The sequence below is a fragment of the Mustela putorius genome, unplaced genomic scaffold, assembly GCF_011764305.1.
Source record: "Mustela putorius furo isolate JIRA1106 unplaced genomic scaffold, ASM1176430v1.1 tig00003836_pilon_pilon_pilon, whole genome shotgun sequence".
In the NCBI taxonomy this organism is placed as follows: Eukaryota; Metazoa; Chordata; class Mammalia; order Carnivora; family Mustelidae; genus Mustela; species Mustela putorius.
The window spans coordinates 22,436,258-22,446,536 of NW_025421989.1; the positions used below are offsets into that span (position 1 = coordinate 22,436,258).

The window sequence follows — 10,279 nt, forward strand, 5'->3', positions numbered from 1 at the left end:
TTTTGTAGCAACATGGACGGGACTGGAAGAGATTATGCTGAGTGAAATAAGTCAAGCAGAGAGAGTCAATTATCATATGGTCTCACTTATTTGTGGAGCATAACAAATAGCATGGAGGACATGGGGAGTTGGAGAGGAGAAGGGAGTTGAGGGAAATTGGAAGGGGAGATGAACCATGAGAGACTATGGACTCTGAAAAACAACCTGAGGGTTTTGAAGGGGTGGGGGAGGGGTTGGGGGAGCCAGGTGGTGGGTATTAAGGAGGACATGTATTGCATGGAGCACTGGGTATGGTGCAAAAACAATGAATTTTGTTGCACTGAAAAGAAATTAAAAAAAAAATTTAATTAAAAGAAAAGAAATTAAAACATTTTGAAATTTTTTTAAAAAGAAGATACTCTTTGTGGCTCTTACACAACTCTCTCTTACTTTTGCATGAGATGTGTCTACTATTGGCACAAAAGTACATTTAAAATGGTCTCTTTTATTTTTGGAATTACAAGGTGACTTTTTAGTTTCTGAATTTCATAGTTCAGCATGGATAACATCAAATGGTGCAAAACAACTACGATAGTATTTTGAATGAAAACCAAACTCTGTCTGTGGAAAACTCTACTTCTTGTCCACACAGACAGCCCATCTGGTTCAAACAATGACCAAAATTGAAATTAACTCTAAATTCTTCAAAACAGGAGAAACTGCTTCAGTTTTAGCCATTTCAGGAAAAATGGACCCTGTTAGCTTGCTCCTCTAAAAATAATCCCTCTAAAAATAAACCCCTCATTTCTATTTTTAGAAATGCATTGCATTCACTCCTTTCATAAAGCACATTTCATATTACACCCTTGTTTATAGAAAAAAACACTTCAGGTACTGTAAGTGGAATTTGACACTTAAGCAGCTTCTTCATCCAAAATTGTTCCTAGATATTAAATGCCACCTCATCCAGCACTATTTTTTGTATGTTAGTCTTTGTAAATTATACTTAAAAAAAAAGATTTTATTTATTTATTTGACAGAGAGAGAGATCACAAGTAGGCAGAGAGGCAGGCAGAGAGAGAGGGGGAAGCAGGCTCCCTGCTGACCAGAAAGCCTGATGCAGGCCTCGATCCCAGGACCCTGGGATCATGACCTGAGCCGAAGGCAGAGGCTTTAACCCAGTGGGCCACCCAGATGCCCCTGTAAATAGTACTTTAAAACTTAACCTGCTGCTCTGAAGATGGATACAACTTTATCAAGGAGTCAGCAAATACCTTCAGAATTACTTTTCACCATCTGGCTATTGAAAGTGTTCTGTTCTACCCACTACCAGGGTAAAAGAGAATACCTTTTCAGAATACTAGTGGGCTGATTCTTGGCATCTCTTATCTAAAAAAAAAAAAGTTAAATTGACAACTGCACATTTTGAATCCAGCTTCCTTTTTTATTCATGAAAATACACACTGCAAGTTACTTCCCCCCCAATTACCCAGAGTCTGAATTTGTGTTAAATCTTCACAGACATGTGAATAGCTTCAGTTTGTTTTTTTGATTACAGTTGACTTTGTTTTCCATGTAAACATGAATTTTTATGACAAAAAAAATAAAAAGGGCAATTGAAGCAAAGAAAACCATAGTCAGAATCACTGGGCAAGTAATGTTACAGGCTTTGTAACTGCAGTGTTAACAACTGTTTTTAAAATACAGCCTTAGAGCAAAACTACATTCATTTATATTATCAACCTGTTTTCTTCCCCCAAACTAAGATTTTTTTCTTGCAAAGTAGTTATCATTCAGGTTCTGGTTAGTTTTTTAGTTTAGTTCTTTTTCTTTCTTTCTTTCTTTTTTATGAATTCTGTGAACTTTGGTTTTTACAGAACTAAACCATCCTAGTTGATGACACTGACATCTTTGTTACTTATTGTATACTTAGAAGTTCAAATTAGAAAGCTTTTGGATTCAGACTTTTCAGCTAATTGATGTTTATTGAATATTCATAGAATTTAGTATTGTTGAGGGTCTCGCATAAAGATTTTACAGGCTAAGATGTGGTCTCTTCCTGGGAGATGTTTCATCTTCCTTATCTTTTTCATCATCATCGGGAGGATTCATTAAGCCAACAGTGCTGCTTCCCTGCAGGCTACGTGTTCCATTAGCAGCAGCAGCAGAATGGGATATGGTATATTTGTAGCCCCCTGAAGATGATCTTTTAGGAGGAGCTACCTTGTCTTCATTTTCCTTTGGTTTTTTAGTCTCCATAAATTTGAAACGATCTTGAAAATTGTCTTCCAGTGGTGGCATAGTTGCTTCTCCTTCCTCTGAATTTCCTTTAAGACACTTTTCTTCCTTCTTGTCCATGACTCTGGTACTCCTGCGAAGTATTTTACTATGCAAGATAGAATGTAAATTCTTCCGTATTTGATTCTGCCGGTCTTTTTCTTGTTCATATTTAATCTTCAATCCTTTGAATGTCTGGACATATTCAATCGATTCAAGTGCCTTATAAAACTTTTCAACTATATGTGTAATAAGAGATTTGATATTTTCCGCTCTTATGTATTCAAACAGCTCAATAGCAGCTGAATTCAACATATTGTACCGAGTTCCATTACCCAGAAGAGCTTTGACAACTGGTTCAAAAAGATTTCCCTTGATGATGTAACAATTATAAAGTTCATCTTTAAGGCCAATCATCCTTCTCATAAAGCGGAGCGAACTCAAGACCAGGAAAGTGTGCTTTGAATTTATCAAGATCAAGACTCTTCTTAGCAAGTCTTTGCTCAAAATATAATTTTTTATGTAGTATGTGTGATGTTGCACACAAAATGTGAGCAGCTCTAAAATTAAAGAAAGCAGCTGTGCTGTTTGATAATTATTGAGGCAATGTGTGTTGTTTTCGTCAGACCCAACTTCACTATCCCCTTCACATATATCTTCTGAAGTGGTGGCAACAAGTGGTGCTATGAAGTTGTGTATACAATGCTTGTAGAAAAAATTTAGGAATTCACTTCTTTCACATTTAGTAGATGTTGCATGCATGTTTTCTGGATCAAGAAGAGTACGAAGAAGTCCCATTAAATGAACAGCACCTCCTAGCTCAGGATCAGTATCGCAGATCATTTGCTCAATGACTAAGTTAATGAAAAGGTTACCATCTTCACTCTCCTGAGCTTCTTCCATGATAAATTCTCGAATCATGGATGGACTATACTCTACGAGATAAGTAAATATATCAGTAGCAGCTGACCTTATTTGCAAATTCTCCATGCTCATTACGATTTTAAGAACAGGAAGAATTCCCAATTCTGTCAGTGTTTTGAACAGAGCATCCTTCTTTGGAGGCTGTAATGTCTGAGAAAATGCACAGAATTCCTTGAAGAAAAGTAGCAATTCACGCCGTCTATCATCATCTATTGCCGCATTCTTTAACTGTGCAAAGACTTCAGACAAAAAGTTTTCGTCCTGCAACATGCTGACTATCTCAACCTTGTTGAGGAAAATAAAAGTTGTAAGACTCGAAAGAAAGTTCTCTTCATACATGGATGGTGCTGGCAAAAGTATGTCATAGATGTACTGTATCTTATATGTCTGATGTATTTTTTGCCTAAGTTCACCGTTTGTTATTGGTACAACTTCCTTGAGCCTTGCATGTTGGGTCAAGAATTCCCTATGCCTTTTTGGCTGAGCCAAAGCAGGGTCATATTCAAGACATCCCACCACATCCATGATACACTCAGCAGAAAACATGATCTCAAACAGAGCTGTCTTGTTAAGGAATAAGATGCCTTTAATAATTGTATGCAAATGATGTAAGCCTGCAGTGTTCCCTAGGTCCTCACAAGTGTGGAACAGCTGCAGCAAATTTTTAATATAGTCGTCATTTTCTAAGATCAGAGCCAGTCTCTCCTTACGGATCGGTGAAGCGAGAACGGCGGTAATGAAGTCAGCAATCTCTTCAAGTTTACAGAGTTCACAGTTAGGCAGGTCAAACACATTATTGGTTTCCAGGACGTCATGCAGTTGTTCTTCTTTGGATTCCTCCAAGAGATCTTGTGTGATTTTGATGGATGGGTCTTTTCCCTGAATGTGGCAAATTTCTTCCCAGATCTTATGGCAACCCTCAGTGTCCTGGAAACTTAATGCCACACCATGGTTCTCTCCTTCAGACCAAATAATCAGGGTTTCCTGTTGTTTCTGATAGGGGGTATTTGAATTTATCTTTGATTCCAAGATTAGTGCGGCCTGGGAATCCGACCTAACGAGCAGGGACACACCCTGGAGGCGCTTCACATAAGTAGAGGAGACGTGCCCGGTGCCGAGATCATCCCATTGTTGGTCCTCATTCAGTGAGTAGACTTTTACAAGATACCGTGTGTCGGCAATGGCGACCGCTGGCTTCCCGTCCCCAGTGTTGGTCTCGGTGTGGGGGGCCGCTGGGTCGCATGTGCCTGGAGTTGACTGTAGTTGTCGCTGTTGTGGCAGCGACCATTGCTCAGGTGGCGGGAGGGGAAAATTACGGTGGAAGATGGCAGAGAAGTAGCGTTCAGGTGGACGCTGGTGGTTCCTGAGGTCCGCAGAGTTCCCTCGAGTCCCACTTCCTCTCACTTCCATCTTAGGTTTCCCTCTCTCCATTTTGCCGTCGCATATTCCTTCTTAACGTGGGTTTACGGAGTGAGCCCTTGGCTTGCTCCTGGTCGTCTGGGAAAGCCTCGACAACAGCAGGATTCTTATGATTGTCACAGGATTCTACCCAGCTGAACATTCTAAATGTGTTGAGGCATTGCGGCCAAGCTTACATGGAGGCTTAGTGATTAGAGCAAACCACTGTTCTTTCCATTAAAAAAATAATCCAAGGGACGCCTGGGTGGCTCAGTGGGTTAAGCGGCTGCCTTCGGCTCAGGTCATGATCCCAGCGTCATGGGATCGAGTCCCGCATCGGGCTCCTTTCTCCGCGGGGAGCCTGCTTCTCCCTCTGCCTCTGCTGCCACTCTGCCTGCCTGTGCGTGCTCGCGCTCTCGCTCTCTCTCTCTCTCTGGCAAATAAATAAAATATTAAAAAAAAAATCCAAAAAACAACAACAGAAAAACCCCTTTTGTTCCCCAGAAGCATTTTCACTTAACAGTGTGTAGGAGACTTAGGACTTTAAACGAAAGAAAGCTGAATCACTTATGTCCTGACCAACTCAACACCGTATTTCCTAATCAACACCATGTTGAGACTTCTCCACCCACCCCCGACCCACTCATGCATCCCCCACCCTCAAAAGAAGCAGAAGCCAAGTGAAGTGTGCACTATTACTGACAATCAGAGATCTGTAGGTGGGCCTTCTCCAGAAAACCTGCCCTATGTATCTGCCACTCACTTAACCCACCCTTGGGGGAGGATCTTGTCCCCAGAAGGAGCTGGCAACTCTGATTCTGTTCAGCTGGGCCTGAAGCACCCTCATTTACCACAATGGGAAAACCTTTTTTCCAATCTATAACCACACTCCTCATTCTTAGAGGAGTGGGCCAGAGAGAAACTGGGTTGAAATTAGCTAAGAGTATGTACTGCACATGGCAGATCAATTGTTTTATTTTTCTTGATCATTACAGTGATAGTAACAACCACAACTAAGTAATAATACTTGAGTACTTACTAGTATTAGAAAAAGGTAATAACATAATTGATCACATTAAATGCTTGACTACTTTTTATGTTCAAGACAATGTGACAATAACTTTTATATCTTTTTGTACTTCATTTTCATGATACCTAGTGATATAGCAATACTAAGGTTCCTTCTAAGATCAGGAAACAAACTTAGAGAAGTTAAATAAATTGCCAAAGGTCACACTCCTAGTAAGTAGAGGAACTCTGATTTGAACACATGTCTTTCTGATTCCAAAATTGGTTTTCTCAGCCATTGAACTATGCTAGCCCCTTCTTTTCTTGGCCTTCATTACATTTTATTTCACATTCCTTCCATCCATATAATTTGTAATCAACATAAAATTATCGAGAAGATGAAAGTCACGCACTTCCTTCTTTAGATCCACATCTGTGTATAGCCAACTGAAAAATAGAAGCTTGTATATGGCAACTTTGTTAAATATAATTTTAATAGTAACCAAGTTGATTTTTGATGTAGCAGCAAGTTCTGCAGTTTTCTTTAAGAAAAAATTTTCCCCCAAACATTAACCCTGTTATTGCAAGGGAAAAACAGAAATGGGCCACGTCAAGCACATTTGGACTTGAAGAGCCTTGCTTCTAACTCATTTCACATAGCAGTGGAAATGTGTGACAATTCTCAAATAGAGCACAGAAAAACTCTTTCACATACCTCTTTTGCAATGTCGCCTCCAGGAGATTACAGTACAGGAATATTCCCTGGGACGCTACAGCTGGGGCACTTGGAGACCTGAATGGAAATGACAATCATTTCATGAGAAAGCTCAAATCAATGCCAGGATACTGCTGGTTTATAAACCTTTACAAATCACTAATAATACACATTCTTACACATAAGAATTAATAAATGACAAATACAAATACTGATATATGTACTTACTAGCTTAAAATTCCTGTCTTATTTCAGTGAGAGAATAGGCAAATTTGCAATAACAATAATGACATGCATGCTAATGGTCCAATTTTTTTTTTCTCTGCTGTGGTTATATTAAAGTTTTTATCTGAATCAATTATAATACTGTCAATTGTCTGAATATGCCCTCAGGTTTCATTCTCTGAGAGGCATTCAGCACAAATCTGTGTGTTCTCACAATTTCATCACAGGGAGTTTCCTTTAGGCCAATTAAGGTCCCTTTATCTTAATTAGGTTAGCAAGAATCTCTTTGCAGTCAAAAAGAGTCTCAAGTCCAAATTTCTTGTTGCTATTTCTGTGGTAGATTCTCTCCGGCCCTGTCTTATTTGGTTTGGGAAGTAGAACAATGCCCTTTTTTGCTTCAGTAATTCTACCTCCCTAAGATTATGATTTTATTGTTGTGTTGTTCTTTTACAGAGAACATATAAATATGAATATAAATGAATAACAAATGCCATGTTCTAGGAGCTCTGTAGTCCCTTTTATAGGTATCATTTATTTTTTATTTAATGCTCATACAATAATGGCCTGAGGAAGATATTATTACTTCCATATTAGAGAGGAAAAAAACTTGAAACTCCAAAACTGAATCATACGTTTGGTTTAAACCAACCTCTGTAATAAGTGATATTGCTAGGATTTGAAAGTAGGCCTATATTATTTCAACTCTCCACTTCCCTGCTCCCAATATGCAAAGCTTTCTCTTAGACTGTGCATAAATTGTTATAGCAGATGTTTATAACAATTGTGATTTTTTTATCCCAACTATCACTGTTATTTGATGTTTCTCTGTTTTATTTTGTGAAAGAAAATCACTGAGGCCAGTTCAGAATTAAAATAGATAGATTTAATGTTAAGACCCTGGATCCCTCTTCTGTTTTTGGATGCCTTTCTCTTTCATGATTCCTCCCCATGACCTGAAAGTAGTAAGAAGTAGTTCTTGAGGATTCTGCCCTGAAAATAGTTTTAGATAAGGAACTTATAATTCATTCATATTTTATGACTACTAAGAGCATAAGTTTTATATTTCTCAGAGTTATTTTAGAAAATGATAAAGGAATAAGTCTACATTTCTGAATTTTAAGGATAAGTAACTCAAGCCATATATATATATATGGCATATATATATGTATATATACATATATATATAAATATATCTCGCTTAGATATCTAAGTAGTCTATCCATAAGAGGAGAGAACATTTCACAGTGGGAACACAAGTGGGAAGAGCAAGGTGATTTTTAATTTTATGAAGTAGCATCAGAAATAGAATTATTCAAAAGTATCGCCTCTAAATTTTTCAACTTCAAAATCATTAGCAAAAAACACCCATGTATGTTCTGTACAAGCTCTCCAGGTAACTTATTTCATGGAATGTTGCCCTTTTTTGGCTACAATCACCACTAATTTGGAAATCTGAAATAATCTCCCCTGGCTTCTGCCTTTTCCCCCTACTAGTATATTGTCAGTACAATAGCTGAAGAGGACTCATTTAAAACACATTGTATTCTCCAACTCCTCTGCTCAAGATCAGTGTGTTTCTGCCTTAGAATGAAAGTCAAGGTTCTAACTATGGTTTATGAGGCCTTGCCCCCTTGACCAATCTGAGGTCTTCCCTTATAGTCTCTGTCTCTCTTCTTTTGCTCCAACCACACTAGCCACCTTACTCTGTCAGAAGCACACCAGGCACACTCTTGCCTCAGGGCCTTTGTACCTGCCTTTCATCTGCTGAAACACTAGTTTCTAGTATCTACATGGCTCAGAGCATTACTTCATTAAACCATTTATTCAAAAGTCCTTTACTTCCAGTGAGACCATCCGTAAATACCTTTTTTAAAATCACAGAGATCTTCTACCCCAACCCATCCATCTGTTTTATTTGATGTATCTTTTTTCCATATCACTTAGCATCATCTGAATATTTCATACTTCATTTGTTATGCTTTCTGCAACCAGACTATCAGTTGTTTGATGGCTCTCATTTATCAGCTCGTATTTCTCACTGCTGTGTGCCTAGCACTCTCCATAAAACATGATATATCGTAGTTTCTCAACAATTATTTATTGAATAAATACAAAAATGAATACATATTTTTTCTAGGATGACTTCTAATAATCTACTTACTTATTCTTCACAAAATTATGAGCAACCCCTATGTATAGGCCCTATACCAAGCACTGGGGATAAAATAGTGAATTCGAAATTTATTTCCGGGTATCTTATGGAGCAAATAAATAGTTTCAAGAGGAGATATTTCTAATTTACAGGATACGTCTTGCATTTCCTCTGCTGCCCCACTCCCACTCTTCTTTTTTTAAAGATTTATTTATTTTTTTTAGAGAGAGAGAAGTGTGCACACACGCAATGGAGGGGAGCAGGGGCAGTAAGAGAGAGAGAGAGAGAGAGAGAATCTCAAAGAGAATCCCTACTGAGCTCAGAGCATGACGCAGGGCTCGATCTCAAAACCCTGAGATCATGACCTGAACTGAAAGCAAGAGTCAGTCACTTAACCAACTGAGCCACCCAAGGCCCCCCTAATCCCACTCTTTTGGATTGTTTTCTTCTTACTGATGGAGACCAGGGAAGCAATATTATCCTGTTTTAGGCTTTTAACTGTGTGAAAAAACGTTTATTCCAGTGAGACCATCCTTAAGTACCTTCTTTAAAATTGCAGAGATCTTCTACCCCAACCCATCCATGAAATATTCATGTTCCGGCAAACTCTTCTTTCTAAATCTTGGGCTAAATCACAGCTTTTCCATCAACTCTCAGGTATTGAAAGAACCCTAATTTTCTAATATTAAAATTTCTAGTCCATTTCAAGCTTCTATCTAAGTCATGTCTTGTCCAAAACAAGTCCATGGCCAAGCCGAGGATCAAGAGATGGAGAAGTATGCCCCACCGAAGATGGGAACATCATAGCAAAATTACATAGCCAAGGATGTGGGGTGGGTGGAAGGAGGGTTGAATGGGGACATTAATGCAGTGTTGCACAAGCATGACTCTAACAGCTGTAACTCAGAACTTTTAAAGGGCAAAGAGGGATATATGGTCACCTTGTATAAAGAATGTTAGGATGTGTGGATATTTAAAACTTACTAGTGGCGCCTGAGAGACCCAGTCATTTAAGTGTCCATATCCTGGATTTGGCTCAGGTCATGATCTCAGGGTCATGGGATCAAGCCCCTGTGGGGCTCCATGATCATTGGGGAGTCGGCTTCTTTCTCTTTCTGTCCCTCCCTGCACTCGTGGTCTATCTCTCTCTCTCTCTCTCTCAAATAAATAAATAAATCTTTAAAACCTTTTATTCTCAGCTGAAAACATCATCCTGTTATATGTGCATTGCAACAGTTCCAGCTACTATCTTTCCAGTGCTCAGAGGTAAGAACCACTTTAAGTGTTTTTTGGATCCACAGGCAGTTTCTATTAGCACTAGCCAATTTTCTACTGAGTGCTTGGCTTCCTTGGAAGCTCCAAATCTTTTTGTCACATCACAAGGGATTAAAACAGGAAGAAAAGAGGGGGTTGAGGGTAGCGTTGTTCTCTTGACCATAGGTACATTTTAGACTTTGACTTTCAGTGCCATGAAAGAGGTGAGCTCTTTTTCTTCTGTTCCAATAGTTTACTTCTCAACTTTTTGAGTTTTTTTTTTAAATGTACAATTCATAGATCCCCTCATTCTTTATCCTGATAGACCATATTATTTCCTGTTCCTA

At 38.7% G+C, this 10,279-nt stretch overlaps 1 protein-coding gene across 1 annotated transcript; it reads right to left on the bottom strand.

Moving 5' to 3' along the window:
• Positions 1-1,415: 1,415 nt before the first annotated feature.
• On the bottom strand, positions 1,416-4,680 carry LOC101670554 (serine/threonine-protein phosphatase 4 regulatory subunit 3B-like). The gene has a single exon (XM_045089209.1). The coding sequence runs from the start codon at positions 4,609-4,611 to the stop codon at positions 2,014-2,016; it is 2,598 nt and encodes an 865-aa protein (XP_044945144.1). The 5' UTR covers positions 4,612-4,680; the 3' UTR covers positions 1,416-2,013.
• Positions 4,681-10,279: the final 5,599 nt, after the last annotated feature.